The sequence below is a fragment of the Mytilus californianus genome, unplaced genomic scaffold (genome assembly GCF_021869535.1).
Source record: "Mytilus californianus isolate M0D057914Y unplaced genomic scaffold, xbMytCali1.0.p SCAF_13, whole genome shotgun sequence".
NCBI lineage: Eukaryota > Metazoa > Mollusca > Bivalvia > Mytilida > Mytilidae > Mytilus > Mytilus californianus.
The window spans coordinates 21,790,985-21,812,920 of record NW_026262615.1 but is presented as its reverse complement, the minus strand read 5'-3'; the positions used below and the strand labels follow the sequence as shown (position 1 = coordinate 21,812,920).

Below are 21,936 nucleotides of genomic sequence, written 5' to 3'. Positions count from 1 at the left end.
CTTTCTGGTTTCTTACTTTGGTTGTAAAAAAACAATCCCAATCCAACAATACTTATAGGAAAAAGTACAAATTTGTAATCAACTAGGGAACTGGAGTGTTTCTTGACAGAAGGGATATGTTCGTTTGATTCATAATCTGTTTCTGTATCAGAATCTTTTGTTATTTGTTTGATTTTTGAATTTTCTTTTTTTAATTTTTCCACTTCTTTTTTTCTCAATTCTGCATTTCTTATTCTTACTTCTGCACCTTTCTTACCAGCAGCTACTCTTTTTGGGTCTTTTGGTTTGGGTTTTTTAAATACTTCTTTTTGTTCAGGATTTTCATTCATCATTTTTTATGTCATTATTTTCATCTTTTTTTCGGAAATCGAGCGAAGCGAGTGGTTCAATATGTCTTGCTGTTGTTAATATTGCAGTAAAAGGAGCAAGATACATTCCATATCTATAGTACAGTTCACAACATGTATTAGTTAAAGCATTATTGATAAAAGGATCTTCCTCTAAGTCTTGTATTAAAATTGGTGGATTAACAATTTTGAAAAACTTTGATACACCCATGACATATAAATTTATAAAAGAGTTTCCTAATGTCTTGGTCATACTAGCTCCCAATCTTGCTTCATATTTACAGTATAGTTTGTTTATTTGTTCTGTTGTCATTTTATCAATATCTGACAGTTGTAATTCTTTACCCAGATATTGTTTACTACTCCCACCAGCAACAACGGATGATAATCTTTCGCGTTTTTTTTCTTGAAGGGAACCGTTCACTTCGCTCGCTTCATCATCAATATTTATGTTTTCCACAATTTGCTCGCTTAATAATTCTTCAGCATTCATTTTATACGTTTCAAAAAACGGATATAATTTATTTTTAACTTTAAAAAAATTAAATACAACATATCCAACCAATGATAAGACTGCAGTGTTTGTTGCAATTGTTAGTATTTCCAACAGCATTGCTTTTTTTTATTGCTTATTTTGGTTAAATTACTTAAGAATTACTTATTTTGGTTAAATTACTTAAGAATTACTTAAGCATTACTTAAGCATTATTTTGCTTATTTTGGTTAAATTACTTAAGAATTACTTATTTTGGTTAAATTACTTAAGAATTACTTAAGCATTACTTAAGCATTACTTAAGCATTACTTAAGCATTACTTGAGAATTGCTAAAAAAATCAATTAAGTAACCAATAATCAGTAGGTTGATCTGTCTTTAATATTAATTTACGATGTTTCTTTTTTTTAAGTTCTTCCTTTATTCTTTGTCTTTCTTCCAAAGTAGGAATAACATCATTTTCTCTTAGGCAATTATCAAAACTATCTCTATCTTTTGTGTAGAACATGCATAACCATTTTGTTTGTTCTCTTAAATCTTTTAAAACAGAGTTGTATCTCTGTGAAATGACCCACACTGATTGTTCCGCATGTCTTCCTGAAAATGCAAGCTCGGACAGCATATCTTTTTTCTTTGTTAGTTCTTTTGTTGCACTGCAGTCATCAATGATATATAATGTTGGATGACCAGCATATTTTTTAAAGAACATTCTTAGTAGTTCTTGTAGCTTCTCTTCTTCATAAAGGGAACCGTTCGCTTCTCTCACTTCAACAATAGGATTAACAATTATTAGATTTTTTGTTTTTGGTTTTCTAACATCACCAATCCACCCACGATTTTTGTATGCTTTGTTCCATTGGATGGTTGGACAAAGTATGACTATATATTTGAAAACTCCACTATATTCTCCTTCTAATAAATCAAGAACAAACTCTGTTTTTCCACATCCTGTTTGTCCACATATAATAGCACAATGGGGATATTTTGGTAATTCATAAAGGGAATCGGAGTGTATCTCGCTCCACTCGTTTGTTTCCATTTTTTAAGGGGAACCGCTAGTAATTAACTTCTTTAAATCTTCCATCTTCAAAATTAATTTGTGCATCTTGTATGACAAACAGATAAACATTTATTAATTTATTTGCTCCTGCTGTTTTAGTTATTTGGATAGTAATACCTTCAGAAGCATTTTCAATTCTTCTACCTGAACCGTGTAATGAGTTGTCATCTGTTGAACGTAAATCTAACCATAATGCATAATTAGTTGTAAGATATTTTTCTAATGTTGTATAGGATAAATTTAAATCCTTTAAAACTTCTTCTGTTGTTTTATTTCTTTTTGAATTTAAAGCAAAGAATTTATTTATTTCATCCCATTGTTGATATGCTTTCATTCCTTGACTGTATAGTTGATTTGGAACACCTTCTATTGTCATTTCTACTTTTGTTATGTTAGGATTATAATAAGTTTCGGTACTTGTTCTTTCAGGATCTTCGAACAACATTAGAATTCCTTTCATACTTCTAGCTGGAACATTTAAATTTATATTCCACAATGTATCAGATTTGTTTTTGGTTATTTTTCTATGTCTTAGTATTCTATCGTACAAAATAACCATCTTACCATTAACTTGTTGTCTTATCTGTCTTGCTAATTCTGCATCAGTAACCATATCAAATTCTAAACAAATGTTTTTGATTGTATAACTTGCAGATGTATCTGTTGATTTAATAACATTGCTATAATTATTAAATGTAAGTTCATATTCAAGTCTATCACCAAGACCTGCTTGATAAAAAGGCATATGAGTTTCTAATAGTTCAAAATCAAGTGGGATACAAAATCTTGCACCATATGCAGTTGCAATTGCTTCATCACCTATGTCTGATGCTTTATTATCTGCACCAACTCTGTGTTTTAACATGTTTGTTTCACCAATTCCTTGGTATGCCATATTTAAACGTTCAGATGTAGATTTCCATAAATCAACATAACAATGATAAATATCACTATCATCAATTGACATAATTTCATTTCCACTTATACGAATTGTTGTTTTTTTAACTATTGTTCTTCCTATGTTTTGATATATAGTTGCATTGTCGTCTGTAGATGTGAGTTCTATTTCAAATGCCAATCTGGTTGTTCCAGGAACAATAACATCATTATTGCTTAGATTGGGGAATCTCACTAATAGCTGTTGATTTTGATCAATAGTTGAAGGATTATTTGTTATTGATACACTTTGACGAATACCTTTCACACCACGGGGTTCTCTTATTTTTCTGTAAGGATTTAATTTGTTTCCGTATGCCGACATTTTTAAGGATTAAATTTGTTATAAAAATAATTCAATTATCACTGATACTAGAGTATTGATACATGTATAATTATTAGTCATACTAATAAAACTTATTAAATCTCCAGCCTTAACTTCAAAAGGTGTATAAAAGTTATTAAAACCGTGTGTGACACCATTATCCAAACTCATTTTGTAAATAGTTGACTTATCATTAACAATCATCTTAATGGCTATAATATCTGTGCTTGTTCTTAAACTTACTAAACTAATACCCAATATTTGTCCTGGAAAGTTCATTACATAATAACCACCACCAACACCAAAATTAAACTTTTTATTTCTATTTATTGGACCATCAATTCCAGCATATATACTTATTATTTTTCTGTCTGGTTTATTTTTAATATTATCAACTATATTTTCAACATTTAAAACTCTGATGCTTAGGGCAGCGACACTCCGGTGTAAATTTTTATCCTTAGTATCCATTGTTTGAAGCTCACTCTTCATATTTAATATTTCTTTTTCTACGTTTTTTTTTTTGACACCAAGTATGCTCATTTTATTAAATAAATTATATAACTTCTAAAACACAATTAATTGGTAAATGATTAATTATCTTGTTATTATTTTCATCTCTTATTTCTAATTTCAATTCTGTTATAACATCATTTACTAAACACTTATATTCCGGATGCTCAAATCTTGCTGTTATAACTTCACCAAACTCTTTATTTTCAACTGGAATAACAGCTAATAATTTACTTGGCTTACCATCAAGATAATTATGAGAAGTGCTAACTTGTTCCAAATGGATATATAATGATTTATGGATAGCAAAATCCACAAATTTGTTTCCATAATGTAATTCATTAGGTTCGAATTTACGTTTATTATTAAACCCTAACATATTTCCCAAACCCTTACTTATCCTTAACTCAGTAGTAGTGTTTAATGAAGCGATACCATTTGCTTCATTTACGGATAATACAATATTTTCTTTTTGAAATTCATCCACTATTTGTTGAAAACTATAATAACCATTCATAATCCTTTGCTGTTCCTCTCCGGTTTTTGTTATAAACCCATGATAAACATTATACCAACCTATGCTGTATCTTATAAATTTCAAACCAATACGTTTATTTCCATTTCTGTTATTTATGTATTGTTCTAAGTTTATTGTATTATCAATATTTGAAATAGTATGAAACATTTTTAATATAAAAAAATGATAACAAAAGAATTTAAATATAATCCTAATGTTTCATATAATCCAGGTATTAAATATTCTGAAAAAGATCATCAATTAAAAACAAATCTTGTAAATCAAACGATATTTGTAAATCAAAAAGAGAACTTTAAAACAGCTTTTCCTGATTTATTTCAAAACTATCAAAACCCATCAATACACACTAACGAACCATGGAATACCTGGATTCATTCTTCATTTGATTGGTGGCAATGTCAGTTAAATTTTGCAGTTTGGTGTGCAAGTACAGGATGTGGTGTTTCTTATAATGATCATATACAAAATACTTCAAATCTTACAAAGTCTTTTTATATGTTTCATTTATATTATTGTATTGCCAGAATTTTAAAAGAACTTAAATCACCTTTACCAACAGATTCTTCTTTCTGTTATTACAAGAACCCATATGACAAAGCTGCATATCAGAAATTATGTGATGAATTTAATATTTCTCCAAATACAAATTGGAGACAAAAACTAGAATCATCATGTCAAGGATTAGGAAGTTTTGAGCAATATTATAAACCAAGTGGAGAATATAGACAAAGAAATAAAATTAAAGGACCGTTCTTTAGTACTCATGATACTATTAAGCATGAAAAAGATATAAGTATGGCTTGGACAACATTTATTTTAGATAACTCTAATGGGTTTACACAAGCAGGTATTGAACGTATTAATGAAAGTATTAAAATTTATGTATGGGCTTTGTTAGGTGCACAATCTCAAACAAAAACAAAAATTTTAAAAGTAGGAACAGGATTTGATGCACAAAAACAATTCTTAGCAAATGTACAAGATGTAATAAATAGTCCTATCGATTTACCCACCCAGATATCGAATTATGAAAATGTTTTAAAATATGCAAGAAGTAAAGTTGATTATGCTTATGGACTTGGTTTATATATGTCTCCCAGTGATATGGTTTTACAAATTGGAAGTATTGTTGGTTATAATAATAAAATTATAATTGCAACAGAAAATCAAACACTTGGGTTAAATGATGATTTAAATAATAAAAATTTTGATCATGTTGATTTTAAACCAAAAGAACCTGTAAAACCACAAGAACCTATAAAACCTGAAAAGCCTAAAGAACCAAAAATAGATCCAATAAAAAAAATTGAACATGAAGATCATGAAGATAATAAACAAGCAATAATATTTGTAAGTATTGTAATAGGATTTACAGCACTTTATTTTTTCAAATAATCTCTAGCAGCAGTAAACAATAAACTAACAACTAAAATAAGCAATGCCCATAAGTTGTTTGCAAACCAATTTACTACGTCTTTTGTTGCAGACAATAACCAAGAAACAATAGAACCTATAATACCTGGTAATGCAGCTGCTAATTTTCCTGCAAGAAAAGATAATAATTTTCCAAGATTTTTTAATTGTTTTTTTATCCAGTCTTGTACACCACCACCTTTTGATGGAGGAGAAGGAGAAGGAGAAGGAGAAGTAGTTCCACCAGTAAATGCTTCAACAATAACACCAATAATCATTCCAAAAGCAGTTAAAACACTAACTATTGTTATTCCTTGTTCTCTGAATAATGTTCTTATTCTTTCACCTAATGTTTTGTCTTCGTTTAACATTTTATGTATTGTTTGTTTAAATCTGTTTACTTGACTACGTAGTTTTTCTTTATTAATATTAATTACTTCTAGTCTTGCACTTCTCTCAGATTCCAACTCTCTTATTCGACTACTTATTCTATCTATTTGAAATTCATCATTGTATTCTTTAGCTTGTTCTAATTTGGCATTTTCTTTTGCTAAGTCTTTATTTGTTTCATTCAGTTTTGCTAAATTATTTGCAATCTCATCTTCCGCTGTTGTAAATGCTTTTATTATACCATCCATCTCTCTTTTTGTCATTTTTGTTTGTGTTTCTTCATTTATTAAAGATGTTCCTTGTTCAATAAATGAAGTTTCTATTTCTTTCACATATGTTTCTGCATTACTTGCTGTTTCTAATAATTCTTGTCCTTCTTCTTGTGTAGATATTTCTTGTAATGGAATTTCTATATTATCGAGTTCATTTAACATTCTCTGAAACCCTGCTCTACCTTCTCTTAAATTATCAGATATTTTATAATCATCTACACCTAAAACATCCCTGACAAAATTAACACCGTATTCTCTTTGAAGAGTGCTAAATTTATAAAACTTTAATACTCCTTTTTGGTAATATGTTAATGCAATATCATTACCTTTTTCATCTTTTACATATAAGATTTGTCTTCCCTTATGATTTTCCCCAACAAAAAAAACCTTTTCATTACGTATAGTTTCACCATTTTTTTTATAAAATTGTTTAATCATTTTTTTTGTAGTTTCTTTTTTACGAATTTTAACATCATTTTCTGATAAATCTCTTGATATTTCAAATTCCTTATTTATATTATTTTGAAACTCTTCATCATCTTGAAAAGACGTTTCTTCTTCTTCATAATCATCATCATAATCATTATTTTTAAACACAGGATTATCAAACTCATAACCTCCTTCAGCCATTTTATTCATCTAAAATATTAGATAATAAACAATAAAAAGAACCTGTTAAAAACAACTTAAGATAAAAATAATTAAATTTTTTATTTAACATTATTTTTACATTTTTTACTAATTTTTCTTTTGTTTCTTCATCCATTTATTTAATTAAAAATTGATTCATAGTTTGGTGGATTTCCGTTATCAACTAAAATTATTTTATTAAAGAAAATCAAAGATTTTCCATTTTTTTTTTTAATTCGTTTTTTACTCTATTTTCTGTTTCCTCAATTAGTTTTTTTCTTTCATTATCATTCATTACTGTTTGTGTTTGTTTTGTTCGTATATTTTCTTTCATTTTGTTGTATTTTTCTAATTCATCTAAAATAAGTTTAAATTCATCTGCACTTATCTGTCCGTCAGTTAAAGATTTTGATATTAAATCTTTTATGCTGTTTAACTTGCATTCTGCCATTGTTTTAATTTCATAATGTTTTTTTGATTTTGTTGTCAACTTTCTTCTAATTAATTTAACTAGACCTCCTAAACTTCCACATACAACAGCTGCAATTTGTATGGGAAGTAAGATAGGAAAAGCTATTCCTATACCAGCTAAAACAACAGATGTCGAAATTAAACTTGTATCAACACCATCAGTAACATTAACTCCGCGTTTATATTTTTTGTATAGTGATTTACGTTTATCTCTCTCATTTATTAATGTTTTTTCTATTTCTGTTATTTTTTGTAGTCTATAATTTTGTCCATCTTCTATAGGTAATTCTGGATATAAATCAGGAGCTGTAGGTTGTTTCATTTTTTAAAGTAAAAATTGATTTTTTTTTTTCTCTTAAATCCCACAGAATTCTTTCTTCGCCTGTTCTCCCGGTTTTTTTATTTATTTTTTTTTTGGAATTTTTTTGTTGTTTTTTGGGTGTTTTTAATAACGTTTTTTTCCAAAGTAAAAAAAAAATTTTTTTGGGAGTAAGAAAATTTTGGTGTTTTTGCGTTTTTTTTTGCTTTTTTTTTTATGAAAATTTAGGGCTCTTTTACTTGAAATGAGGGTAATTTTTTGGAGGGGGATATAGGTGTGTGATATTGTGTCATGTACATGAAAATGTGCATTTGCATAAGGTCGATTTCTATCTGACGCAGCTCATATTATATAGAAACCGGTTTGTTGTAGATACTAGTACGTTGACCTTTATATTTATTTATCATTTGTTTATTTGTCTGTTGGGTTGCTGTCTCATTGACGTACACCCGGCAACTTTTTTTTTATTCATTTCACAGCTTAAATTAAAAGATTAAAATTGGATGTTCATAATAAATATACTCACTGGAGACTGGTACATAATGTACTTACAATTCAAATTTTGTCTTGTCGGGGCCTTTTATAGCTGACTACACGATATGGTTTTGATCATTGTTGAAGGTCGCACTGTGACGTATAGTTGGTTGCATCCATGTTATTTGGTCTCTGGTGGACAGATGTCTCATTGGCAAGCATAAACACGTCTGCTTATTTTTATATTAGACACAAATATATTAACAAATAATCTACTTACTTTTCCTCACATATGAAATATCCAACCTGGTCACAATCGACGTCATCCCACCATCCATTGTGAAAGGTACCCTTCGTCATCAGACAGTCTTGATGATGAAGTTGGTTATCTGGTGACTTCGGGTACCAGTTTGTATAAACAAATGGCTTTCCAATTGACGCCCATTCCCATTGTCCCTCTACAAATTCGTCTGAGCCGCCTAGCCAATAACCACCTGAAGAGCAATGTTTTTGAAGATCTATGACATATAATATTTCAACAAGTATATGTCCTGTGGTATTATTGATTGATTGCTATTGTTTGTTTTTAAACGTCCAGTTGTAAATATTGAATTCTGCCACTGATCATGTATGCATTTTACTAGTATTCTCACATATTTATGCCTGATTTTCTTTTTCTTTGGTTGAAGTTGAAGAGAAATAGAGATTTAAGACACTGTATATACATACATCAAAGATGTGTCATTTTACATATATTTGCATTAAAAGAAGTCTGTAGATTCAACTTGTTACTGTTGTTACGCAATAACGACACCCATATTCATGGTTTTTATAACCTTGGTTGATTTTATTATGATATCTTAACATTTTTATAGTGTTCTTGAATTTGAACAACATACGTCTAGCCATGCACTTAAAAGCAAGCATTTTGTTCATTACTATTCAAGGACCTTCAGATTCTTCAAATAGTGAAGCCTTACTTATTCAAAATATTCTTATATATCCCAAAATTTCATACCGACGCACATTTAAACGTTTGTGTTATTATTTATTACTTTAGGTTCATATTAATCAACTTCTGGATTTTTGAGTATTGAAAACCGAAAACCAATGACGAAAAATAACCCAGAAAGTCTAAGTTGTCCATTAAATTCGAATTGTTATCATTTAAACTTGATAACGTGTCATGTTTGACTTAATGGAGCTGAAGAGAGTAAATAGTTGATTTTGTCAATGTAAGGGAACATTAAAAATTTTCATAATTTGCTTTCTTATGATCTTTAAATTTAAAATTGCCTTAATTAAAGATTTGTTTTATATATTCAATATTTTATTTAGATTTTTTTTTATACCTCCACGCCTTTTAACCTCTGTATGTATAAAATTGTTTTCTGCTTCTGATTCTATGGCAACCAAATAGGTATTTCGAGTTTGACACAAAGTCTAAAATGTAAAAATCATGCAACATTTACATGCTAAGATATTTTCACCATATGAAAATAAGTATGATTGACAATGAGAAACTATCCACCATGAAGTGGATGTAAGCAATTATAGACAATCGTATGGCCTTCAACAATGAGAAAAACCCATACAGTATAGTCGGGCTATAAATGTCCCCGACATTATGAAACAATTCAATTGAAAAAACTATCGGCCTAATTTATAACAAAACAATTTACGAAAAACAAATATGACAGACATGAATCAATGGCAACCACTTAACAACAGACTCCTGATTTGGGACAGGCACATAAAGAATGTGGCGGTGTTAAACATGTTTGTGAGCGCTCAACCCTCTTCTAACCTGGGACAGTGGTGTTACAGCACAACATAAGAAGAAACTACAAAAATCAATGAAAAAAGGATTAACTCATCAGATCGATACAATTAAAGCAGAAAAACATCTAACAAAAACACAGACCTGACGTGGCAGGGTATTTATAGATCCCTAACAACAAAAAAGACACAAAGTACAGATCTGAGCGTAATCGCAGTTACTGACAGCTAGTTCAAAGCCAATAAAAACTTATAAAAAAAATCATGTATCATGTATCTAAGACTAAAATATCAATTCTAGTATGACGTGCTTCTTTCGCTTTATAAACAACAGCGTGATAAAATTCTCGATATATCGATACTTAGCGCAGATGTACATATTAATGCATAAGATCTTGAAAAATGTATAAAATCAAAATCAAATAATAGAATTTTATCACGCTGTTGTTTACAAAGCAAAAGAAGCACGTCATATTAGAATTAAGAAATAATTCATACCACCTTCACAAACGATACAAATAACAAAAACATAATCTTATATTTTCGTACAGAGAAACTGATAATATTTCCAAGAGAGAGGAAAAAATATACCACTAATGTTCTTGTTTTTTTTTAATACAATGTATGTAGGAAAAGAAATCAAAGAAAAAGCTCTTAAGGATGTTCGCTCCTCTTGTTTTTGAATTTTTGCCAGATATTCGGAATCCTCTGGTTTTATCCATGTAGTGCCATTAAAAAATTTGCCCGCTAACCCCTACTTTTCTTTTCATAATTTTATAACATATAGTTTAAAAAGCCATATTTGAAAATCTTATAAAATCCTTGTTATTTTTTCATTGTTTTTGAAAGAAAAAAGGTGACAATGTTAAATGTATGAAAAATCTAGAGAGAATCATTTCCCGCCAAATTTTCAATGGCTTATAACTCGAAAACAAGCACACGGACCCTTAATTTTTTTCTGCTTTTTTAGTTTCTTTATTTACAAACTTTCAATTTAAAACAGTCTTTTTAAAAGCTTGTTATTTTGAAACAGAGTAGCAAACATCCTTAAACAATACAAGTAAACTAAAAATAAACATCATTAACAATGAACACGCGACCAAACCATATTGCAACCTATTAATATTAAATCAGTTTGTTGTTCAATGACATAATACGATATGGACGCTTTTACTCATCAGTAATTAACGCCAATTTCTTTGCAAACTTTTATATTGGTCTTTTGGAGATGAAAATGACTCTCTTTTCAAAAAGAACATATGGACATTTACATAGTAGTGTTATCATTTATCAGCAAAAAGTTCAGGATTTGGCAATTAAACCAGAAAATAACAAGATAGTAGTACAGCGATTCATATTGCCATACAAAAGCAGTGATAAAATATCAATTTGATGACAGAAAATAGACGCAGTGATAAAATATCAATTTGATGACAGAAAATAGACGCAAGATTTCATTCTAAATTCATAATTATAAAACATCTTGTAATAGTGTAAATGCATCTTGAAAATTTGAGATAATGACATTATTCCTGTTGTATCAAAACCAATTACTATTTAACGAACAAGAGAAAAGATAAAATAATCATTTATTGCTAAAATGTAAATCAGATGCAGACGTCTCATATCTTCTGGGCTGACGCCACTCAGATACGAGAAGCCTACATCTAATACATATATTAGATACACAAAGAAAGATTTGATATGAGAATTAAGTGCCAGTCTATGTAAGAATCAGGCAATTTAGAAAAATTTTAAAACATGGCCGAAAAAACCGACCGACCTAAACCATCCTATTCTGAAGTTACCCTAATCCTGAGTTAGAAATGGTAGGTCTTTCGTTTCTGCTTCTCTGGTAATTCGAGAAATCTGTAGATAACTTTTGGTTAGAATGATAGCAAATTACGGAGTTAGCTCCCCTTAATTGTTTATTTCTAGTGCATTTCAACCAAATTATATCTTGAAATACCTGCACCGGAATAGGAAAAGAATATTATGCTCGTGCACCATTATACAATTTGAACATAAATTAATGTCAACTTGAGAGGGTTTTTTTTTTGTCATGTTTTCACCACTGCCTGATTCTTAGGCAGATTGGCTATTAAAATATAATAGATACCGTGGCCTGTTTCCAGTTTATATGATGAGAAGTACCGAAATAATAACAAGATGAATCAAAGTAAACCCATCCTGTTCTACAAATACTTTCCTGGCCCAAATATCCAGGTGGCGCTGCAATAGAACGAATTACATCAAAATATAAATAACAATGACTCAAAGATACATTACAGATATTTAATACATAGTGTCGTTTATAAATACGGCGAGTGTCAATAGTAGAGCATGACATGTTGGTTCGTTCGGCTCAATTAACTTCCCCTCGGTTTTTTGTGGAGTGTTGCTGAGTCTTTAGTTTTGAGTGAAGTGATTGTTGTTAACTGTTATATTTTTCATTATATCGAGTTTGGAGCCACTTTAGTATGTAGAACTCGGTGATATAGTGTTATTTTGACATTCCTTCTATTGCAATAGTCAAATTATTAATGTCTCTGTGTTTCAAATGTAGAAATTACTTTTATTCTGAAAAATCGAAACAAAATATCAGGACATTTTTTTAAATGACTAGTTGCAAAGCAAAATATCATATCAAAATAAGAAAAAAGGTGATAAATAAGAGTACCAGACTGTCTCGTAACAAAGATTGTCCAGCAATCTTCAAGATGAAGAACAACAACACAACTCCGCCATTCTTTTATTATTTTAAATTCTATTTCGTGAAATTTCATTGTATCGTTTGTCTCGTGATCCTTCATGTCAAAATGTCAATCTCAAGGATATGCTATTACACGAGAGATTATTATCTTGTCTGTATGTATTTAAGGTGAGAGATTATTATCTTGTCTGTATGTATTTAAAGGCGTATGAAGTAATGGCATGAATAAGTTTTAAACTTACAACTCAGCATTATTCCAATGATTACAAAGTATACATTTGTTAAGGTTTCCATTATACCTAGATTGTAATCTGCAATGTACAATGTAGTCCTCAGTATATTTGATGACCTTTGATGACCTTATATTTTTATCTTTTGTTTTGACTTTAGTTTATGACAATAGCACTGTGTCTAAACTACCCCGGCGAAAAATGTTTGGACTCAATAGTATCTAATGTCCGGTACGGTGACGGACAATCAACAGACAGAGAAAGGTAGAAATTCTGTTTATTTATATGATGTTTTAATTATATTGAAGAATATACATACACATATAACTATTTTCGATAGTGTAATGTAATATTTTCTACCACCGTTCTAGATTAATGGAGAAATAAGTAAAAAGGCACATCAAAATGGTGAGTTGAGTGAACCCTGCCTCGAATTTGTTTAATTTCTCTTTAAATTGTGCACACTGTACGGAAAGAAAGGTACGGAAAGAAAGATATTAACACGGAGATTTCAAGACTTGTCACTATGATCACCTCAATATTTGCATGTCTGTGCATGGAATGAAAGAAGTGGGTCATGTCAAAATTGAGGCACCCGGTTTTGTCAATGTGTACGACCCGGTTTTGTCCTTAAATTTAACAAAGCAGACCCGGTTTTGTCATAGAAAATAATGCATAATCGCATGACGAAAATTAAAATATGGCGTTCAACAGCAGTTTGAGTGATCGTTGAAAAACATTTTCTTTCAGAGGATAACTTATAACCTTTTTGAATCCGTAAAGACTTGAATTCCTGCTATTTTAGAAGAAAGCAAATTTCAATAATGTTTTGTATAAAAAAAAAGGAAAAATTAAAAAGAAACGAAGGTTTTGTAACGCAATTGGATTTTTTAATATCGACTATGTAAATTTAAGTGTTCAAACTTAAATAGTGTACGGCCTTGAAAGTTTAAGGACGCACATTTAATATGTGATTATCTTAAAGTTCCGCTCTACTTAAAGGGGGAGACAGTATGATCGTTTGAAAATGAATATTTTAAAACTAAACGTTCATTATATAGCAAGAGAATAAGACAAATGTATATGCATGCAGAATCGCCCAAGAAAGGGAATTTCCATGCGGCGCAAACGATCACAATAATAGTGCGTTAAAAATCTGTTTACCGCTCCTTGTTAAAATAATACTAAGTATAAATAAGTATAATAGTCTTAGGCCATCCGGAAATTGCAATGATGATTATTTGATTAGTAATTTTATAAATAAACGATGTTTTATCTCTTATTTATTTCTTCTCTTTTTTAACATTAACAAATTCATTAATGCACTAGTATCAAGTTAATTGTTAACAAGTACAACTATTATATATAGGTTTATCTCTTCATTGTATATTGATTATCGTACATTGACAAATGTTCTACAATTTAAGCACGTTGGTCAAGTTTAAAATTGTCAATATGTAAGGGCGGACCGAGGCCATGATTTTTGAAAGGGGCGTATTCATAAACGGATTTTATACCGCCAAGCGTAGCAATAGGAACTTATTTTTTACGATTTTATGTTAAATAAAAAATCATATATAAATCGTAAAAAAACATAATAAAATAATTATTCCCAGCCACCAAAAAGGGGGGAGGGGGTCGGCGTACTCCCTCTACCCCCTGGATCCGCCACTGATATAATGTAACTATATCGTATACCATCATAAAATTTAATAAAAGACGAAAAAACAGAGACAGCCGCCAATCGCATATTTACTATAGGGGCTCTGTAATCATATGAGTTAAGCCTTTTTCAACTCACTGAATTTTATAGTTTGTTCATATGTTGTGCTGTTATCCCAGTTTGTTTTTTTTGGGGGGGGGGGGGGATTGAGAGTGAGCGCTTACACGTTCAACCCCGCCATTCTGTATGTGCCAGTACCGAATCCAGGAGCCTGTAAAACGGTGGTTGTCTTTTGTTGCTGTATATTATACATGTATTTGTTTTTCGTTTTTTATTTTGTACATAAATCAGGTTGTTAGTTTTAACATTAGTTTTATTTACAGTTTTCATTTCGGGGCCTTTTTTTTAGCTTGCTATGCCGTATGGGCGTTTCTCATTGTTGGATGCCCTACGGTGTTCTATATTTGTTAACTTTTACGTCATTTGGTCTTTGATGGAAAGCTGTCACATTGTCATTTTCACGGTCTAAACTGCCACTTAGGTTGTTCTACGAAGACGAAGACGAAGATATTGGACGTTATAATGTTGCAAACCAAATTTTATTTATAAAAAGAAATAATTCTTTCATGCCATGCTCAACGCTCATTTAAACATAGGTAGGCATTATATTTGTTAAAATTTTTAAACCAAGCGTTAGAATTAATGTATCCATCTAATGAGTTAAGCCTTTTTCAACTGATTTTTATAGTTCGTTCTTATACTGTACTGTTAAACCAATTTCCCAGGGTAGGGGGAGGGTTGGGATCCCGCTAACATGTTTAACCCCGCCACATTCCGTATATATGTACCTGTCCCAAGTCAGGAGCCTGTAATTCAGTGGTTGTCGTTTGTTGCTGTGTTACATATTTGTTTTTCGTTCATTTTTTTCTACATAAATTAGGCCGTTAGTTTCCTCATTTGAATTGTTTTACATTTGTCATTTCGGGGCCTTTTATAGCTGACTTATGCGGTATGGGCTTTGCTCATTGTTGAAGGCCTTACGGTGACCTATAGTTGTTAATTTCTGTGTTATTTGGTCTCTTGTGAAGAGTTGTCTCATTGGCAATCACACCACATCTTCTTTTTTATATCATAAGGAATTAATGTAAGTACATGCTATAAAGTATTTATTTTCATTTAAACTTAGTTCAAAGATAAGTTCAATAAGGTATACGTATAGCATTCAAAAATGTCTACTCCCTATTTCGAAAAGTTCCCGTTTGGAATATATTTTAACACGACATGTTTGTATTGCAATAACATCTTTATAACATCTTTTTGACTCACATATTTAATTTCTTCCGATGGGCAATGTTCAGATCCGTGTTAACGTAGCTTTTCATAAATATGTGGTTTCAAAACAAAACAAAACTGGGTCCTATACTGAGGCAAAACCGGGTCCTTATGTAATAAACAACATTGACGAAACAGGGTCCTTCCATTTTGACATGACCCATTTCTTTCGTTCCATGCACAGAAATGCAAATATTGAGGAGCTCGTAGTGACTAGCCATGCAATATTTGTGTTAATATCTTTCTTTCAGTACTTTTCTTTCCGTACAATGTGCACAATTTAAAAGAAATTAAACAAATTCGTAGCAAGGTTCACTCAATTCACCATTTTCACGTGCCTTTTTACTTATTTCTCCATTAATCTAGAACGGTTGTAGAAAATATAACATCACACAATCGAAAATAGTTATATGTGTATGTTTATTCTTAAATGTCATTAAAAAAACAAATTAATAAACACAAATTCTACCTTTTCTCTGTCTGTTGATTGTCCGTCACCGTACCGGACATTAGATACTATCGAGTCCAAACATTTTTTGCCGGGGTAGTTTAGACACAGTGAATAGGTAACAATTCTATTGCAAAACAGTCTACGATTCTAAAACTATAACGTATGTAATTGTCCTTGAAGGTCAAGCTGATCATCTGTTTCAGTAACTAGAAAATACATTTAAACATCACTATCCAATGTAAGGGGAAGTGTTGAACGCTTGCAAACGTGCTGCATGTGCCTGTTCCAAGCCATGAGCCTGTAATTTAGTGGTTGTCGGTGGACTTTGTCCATCATATTTTTTGCGTTCATTCTTTTGTACATAAATCTGGCCTTTTGTTTTTTGTTTGCATTTTTTTTTTCATTTTGTCATGTCAGTGCCTTTACTATCTTACAATACGGTATGGTTTTTACTCATTGTTGAATGCCCTACGGTGACCTAAAGTTGCTTACATCTACGTCAGTTGGTATTTTTGAATAGTTGTACAATTGTCGATTATACCACATCCTATTGTTATATGAGAGGGTCTGGATGGAGTTTTACAGATTAGAGATAATGGGTAAACAAAAAATGAAAGAATAGAGAAAAATAGGAAAACACATAAAGAACAGGGAATAATTATTCGGTGTTAAAATATAAAGAAGAGAGATTAATGGGCAAAATTTACAAAAAATAGGGAAAAATGGCTTAAAAAATTTAAGAATACAGAATTGAGGGACAATAATGTATATTGTAATCTTCTTATCTCTGAAGGTGTATTGATTATCAATACACCTTCAGAGATAAGGTGTATTGATTATCAAATACACAGTGCCATGTTGTTCCTTGGCTTCACTAAATTTTTACCAATAGCAGGTAGGTAAATATTTTGTTGATATTTTCATAAAAATTTGCTACAAACTATTTATCTAGGACTGTTCACTACAAGTTTTTGTTTGTTTTTGTTTTCAATGCTCTTCTTCCGACTCTTTTAATTTGATACGAGCGCCATTGACGAGTGTGTAGAACAAACTATGACAAATACTTTAATTAATATTCAAAGCAAGTATGTTTTTGGTCAGATCTAATATGTACGTACATTTTACCACTATATTAAAATAAAGTAACGATTATGTAGTGCTTGGGATGATAAATTCAATGGTTAGGTCATTTGAGACACTTGCCATAATCTAATTGCGTACCAGCAAACGCATTCGGTCTACAATGATTTTACTCGTTTATTGTAAAATTGAAGAAACATGATATCATAATATATATAAGGCAAATGAAGAAAACGACCGATGAATTGTTTTTGTACGTGTAGAGAGTATAACACTTTTCTCACATAGGGCATCTGATTCAACTTTCAAATTCCAATCTGTGTCATGTCGTATTTACACCATAAACGGCCAAACGGACGCCCTTTTTGCATGGGTCTTACTTCTTAGCGGTAGAAGTCCAGACAATTATAACTTTATCACCCTTCGATTGGGTGAACAAACTACAATATAGTCAAACTTTCTTTTAAAAACTCGGATAATGATAACAAAATATTTTTTTTTATAACAATGTTTCTTTTTTTAGTTATTCTAACAGCCTATGTAGAAGGAGCATGCCAACCTGGGTGGATACACTTTAAAACTTCGTGTTACTACTTTAGCACAAACTCTCTTAATTGGCAGCAAGCTTCGGTAAGGCAAACTCTACTTTTTTTTTCCTTATCTAAAAATAATGTTGTTTTTTTCTTTTTCTTAAGAAAAACACGGATGTCATTATTTCGAATAACCGGTATAAAAGGAAAACTTAGTACGGGTTATATGATTGAATGCGTTAGAATTGTGTTTTCCAAAAGTTTTCAGTTCATGGCATTGTACCATATCTATTTAATTTTGGCTGTAACACGTCTCCTGATTGGCTGAAAGTTTTTTGTCTATCAGCTCATAGACATAATTTTGTCATGTGACCGTGACATCATCAACGTATTTTTTTCATGATTTACTCCTTAAAAATGGAATTTAGAATTAAATTATAAGGAATGACTGTAATATTTTTTCTATCTATTCTAAATAACCGTCATTTCTTCATAGACAGAAAAAATATTACAGTCATTCCTTATATAAACTTTCTACACAGTGGTTTTATTGTTTTACAGACAAAACAAAGAATACTATTTAAAGGTTTTAAGGTTAATTGTTTTTTAAAAATCAAACCTGTTACACAGCATCTGCCTTGTTATTGTGTAGAACAGAAGACTTATGAACAATTCTCGAAATGAGCGATTTTCTCCTGATTTGAATGAATTGAAATTTGGTCCAATTACACGATACAAGCTTAAGACTCCACTGATAGATACTTGAAAAAAGACAATGAAGAAGAAATGTTTTGTAACCTTAAAGTGTAAAATTGTATCAAACTAATTTTCGAAAATAGTTTCATGTTTACACAGCTTAGGTTGCTCAACCAATTTTGTCAATATAACGGAATTATTGACACTTAACTGTCATACAAGTGTGAGGTTTATCTAGCTATAAAACCTGTTTTAACCCACTATTTTCTTCTGTAAACACCTGTACTTAGTCAGGAACACAACAGTTGTTTTTTTATTCTTCCGTTGGTTGATTTAGTCTAAAGTTTGATTTTACTTTAAAAGGTTTTATGGGCTTTTTTTCGATTTACCTTGAACTTTGTTTCATATAATAAAACAGTACACACTATTTATTTAAGAAGATACACGGTTTTATCCGCAAAAGTCATCATTTATTGTGTAGTAATAAGTATATCAACTAAACATAATTTGTTTTGTGTGTTCGTCCAACAGATATTTCCTTCAAACTATCCTCTGGTACTATTATACATGACTTCATATTTGGTTAGCAGCTTTACAGTGACGAGTTGTAACGTGTTCGAACATTCGGACCTCTCAGACACCTACCTCATGTTTTCTAATAATTTTGAGTTTTTCAATATGTTAGTTATACTTTTACTTTACGTACGTACTTAATTTATGTCAACACAGAAAAATAAAGGTTTGTGTTATGCTAATTATTTACATATACGTGGACACAACTTTTGTACATTATATCTTATTTCAAAATTGTTGAACAAAAATCTGACAATTTCTTATTTCAATATTCATCTGGTTGCACCCATGTTTGATTGATTCTCTTAGCATTTACGTTTAGTTTGATATATTTTTTTATATTCCTTAGACCGATTGTAAGGGACGCTCTGCAAAATTAGTCAGCATAGATACATCCCAAGAGAATGATTTTATTGCTGATGAGATAGCTAGCGTTGGTGGCAAGTATTATAAGTACTAAAGATTTGATAATTTTTAAGAAATAAATGTTATATCAATTTACGAAAATAAGCTCATCATAGATACCAGGATTAAAATTGTGTACGCCAGACGCACATTTCGTCTTTAAAAGACTCATCCGTTACGCTCGAGTAAAAAATAATGAAAAAAAAATCAATCGAATTATACGTACGAAACTTTTTTACTTTCCTTTTTACTAGTGATTGAAACGTTATGACAACTGTCATAAATGTGTGAGATTTTTGTGTCTTACTTTTGTTAAGAATATGATGTATCTAAAGATGCAAATCACAATTTTATGTATTTGTGTTTTGGTCTTGAGTAAATTAACATATTATATTTTTTACTCTTTGTCTTTTTATATTTATATAGAATAAAATACAGTAAGGGAACAAGGATTACATACTTATTTTATAATCCATATCCGTACCTCTTCGATTTACAGTTAATTTACAGAAAAATTACAGTATCAATGATATTTCTAGCCAACAACGAAGAATGCTGACTACAAAGGTGGTGAAACTCTCTTTGGTGAAACGCCCAACAATAGCATCGACCCGATGGTTGTAAAATCTTCGAATAATTCATTTTTTCAACTTTTTGCAAACAGTAACTGTGGAGTTAAGAACTGTATCAAAAAATTAACCCATAGTTCATTTTTGTTGACAAAGGTTCATTCTGGTTAGATGGTACAGATCATAATAAAGAGGGAAGATGGATATGGGCGTCAAGTAAAGAGCTTTTTGATTTTACGGCCTGGCTGCCACATGAACCGTCAAATTACCAGAACAGCGAAAACTGTCTAATGACACAGAAAGGCTATAGCGGACAATGGAATGATTATGGTTGTTTACATGTTATTCAATTCATCTGTGAGCATGCGTAAGTAAAATTAAGAAAATCTTTTTTTTTTTATACGAAGAAAAGGAGATTTGATGTAAACTCTGGATTCATTATCATTCGTGGAGTACCAATTATCGTTGATTTCGTTGGTATTAGAAAACCACGAATTTGAATGGTCAACGTAGTATAAATTTTTTGGGGGCATGTAAACCTACTTTTACAAAACCACGAAATCAAATATTTACGATAATACAATGTTTCCTCAATCCACGAAAATTGGTATCCACGAAAAAAATTGAATTCACAAGACGTCAATGAGACAGTTACGAAACATAAGAGTAATCTAGAGGTCAATACTGTCTTTAACGATAGCTTAGACAATTCACAATTTGAGAAAACGCGATGAAGTTATTTTTGGTGTCCATAATAGATGTCCTCTTTTCATACAAACTTGTATTTCTTTTTCTTTTTTGTCTTTGGCAAATGTGCATTTGATTATTATTTTCACGTTGTCGTCTGCATTTTCATTTACCCCCTTTGATCATAGATAGAGAAATAATAATAAATCATCTCGAGTGGCTTTTTGTTGTGAAACTCATTCATGATTTGATTTTTTCTTCGACGTATTCCCCTAGCTTAAGTTTCGAAGAAGGGCAAAATATAATGATAAATGCAGTAAAGCAGGAAATTTAATCTTAAGGATGTTTGCTACTCTGTTTCAAAATAACAAGCTTTTTAAAAGACTGTTTTAAATTGAAAGTTTGTAAATAAAGGAACTAAAAAAGCAGAAAAAAATTAAGGGTCCGTGTGCTTGTTTTCGAGTTATAAGCCATTGAAAATTTGGCGGGAAATGATTCTCTCTAGATTTTTCATACATTTAATATTGTCACCTTTTTTCTTTCAAAAACAATGAAAAAATAACAAGGATTTTATAAGATTTTCAAATATGGCTTTTTAAACTATATGTTATAAAATTATGAAAAGAAAAGTAGGGGTTAGCGGGCAAATTTTTTAATGGCACTACATGGATAAAACCAGAGGATTCCGAATATCTGGCAAAAATTCAAAAACAAGAGGAGCGAACATCCTTAAGTGCAGAGGATGAAGGTAAATCAGAATACGCGCATGTGACCAAAGTACTTGCTATTCGAGTGCATTCCTGGTGGAAGTAAAAAAGCGCTTCGGACGTACACAATTCATAAAGTGTTATTTTCACTTAAACATTGAAATATTCATTGTAATTTTCTTTGCGTTTTTCTGTTTCAGTTCAAATGATCCTCCAGTTGGATAACAGTTTCTGCCTACTTCACAACTAGTAAACAGATTATTTTTTGTTGAATAAAACTTACACATGTGTTGCTAAATCTCTAGTTTTATGTGAATAGTTTGTGGACTGTCGTCTGT

General features: G+C 30.7%; 1 protein-coding gene across 2 annotated transcripts; it reads left to right on the top strand.

Moving 5' to 3' along the window:
• Nucleotides 1–13,087: 13,087 nt before the first annotated feature.
• LOC127723371 (hepatic lectin-like) lies at nucleotides 13,088–21,896 on the top strand. 2 transcript variants are annotated; one of them, XM_052229948.1, is made up of 5 exons: nucleotides 13,088–13,169; nucleotides 17,955–18,061; nucleotides 19,580–19,670; nucleotides 20,361–20,571; nucleotides 21,799–21,896. In XM_052229948.1, the coding sequence occupies exons 1-5, from the start codon at nucleotides 13,130–13,132 to the stop codon at nucleotides 21,821–21,823; spliced, it is 474 nt and encodes a 157-aa protein (XP_052085908.1). In that variant the 5' UTR covers nucleotides 13,088–13,129; the 3' UTR covers nucleotides 21,824–21,896. The 2 variants fall into 2 exon arrangements, with proteins under 2 accessions (XP_052085908.1, XP_052085907.1); XM_052229947.1 differs by lacking the exon at nucleotides 13,088–13,169 and adding an exon at nucleotides 17,170–17,246.
• Nucleotides 21,897–21,936: the final 40 nt, after the last annotated feature.

Bases quoted from the DNA above. Each gene is read 5' to 3' on its own strand.
- LOC127723371 (XM_052229948.1), top strand. From the start codon at position 13,130: ATGTCCGGTACGGTGACGGACAATCAACAGACAGAGAAAG. The intron at 13,170-17,954 runs GTAGAAATTCTG...TTCTTTTTTTAG, and splicing joins CAATCAACAGACAGAGAAAG to TTATTCTAACAGCCTATGTA. The intron at 19,671-20,360 runs GCAAGTATTATA...TTGTTGACAAAG, and splicing joins TGAGATAGCTAGCGTTGGTG to GTTCATTCTGGTTAGATGGT.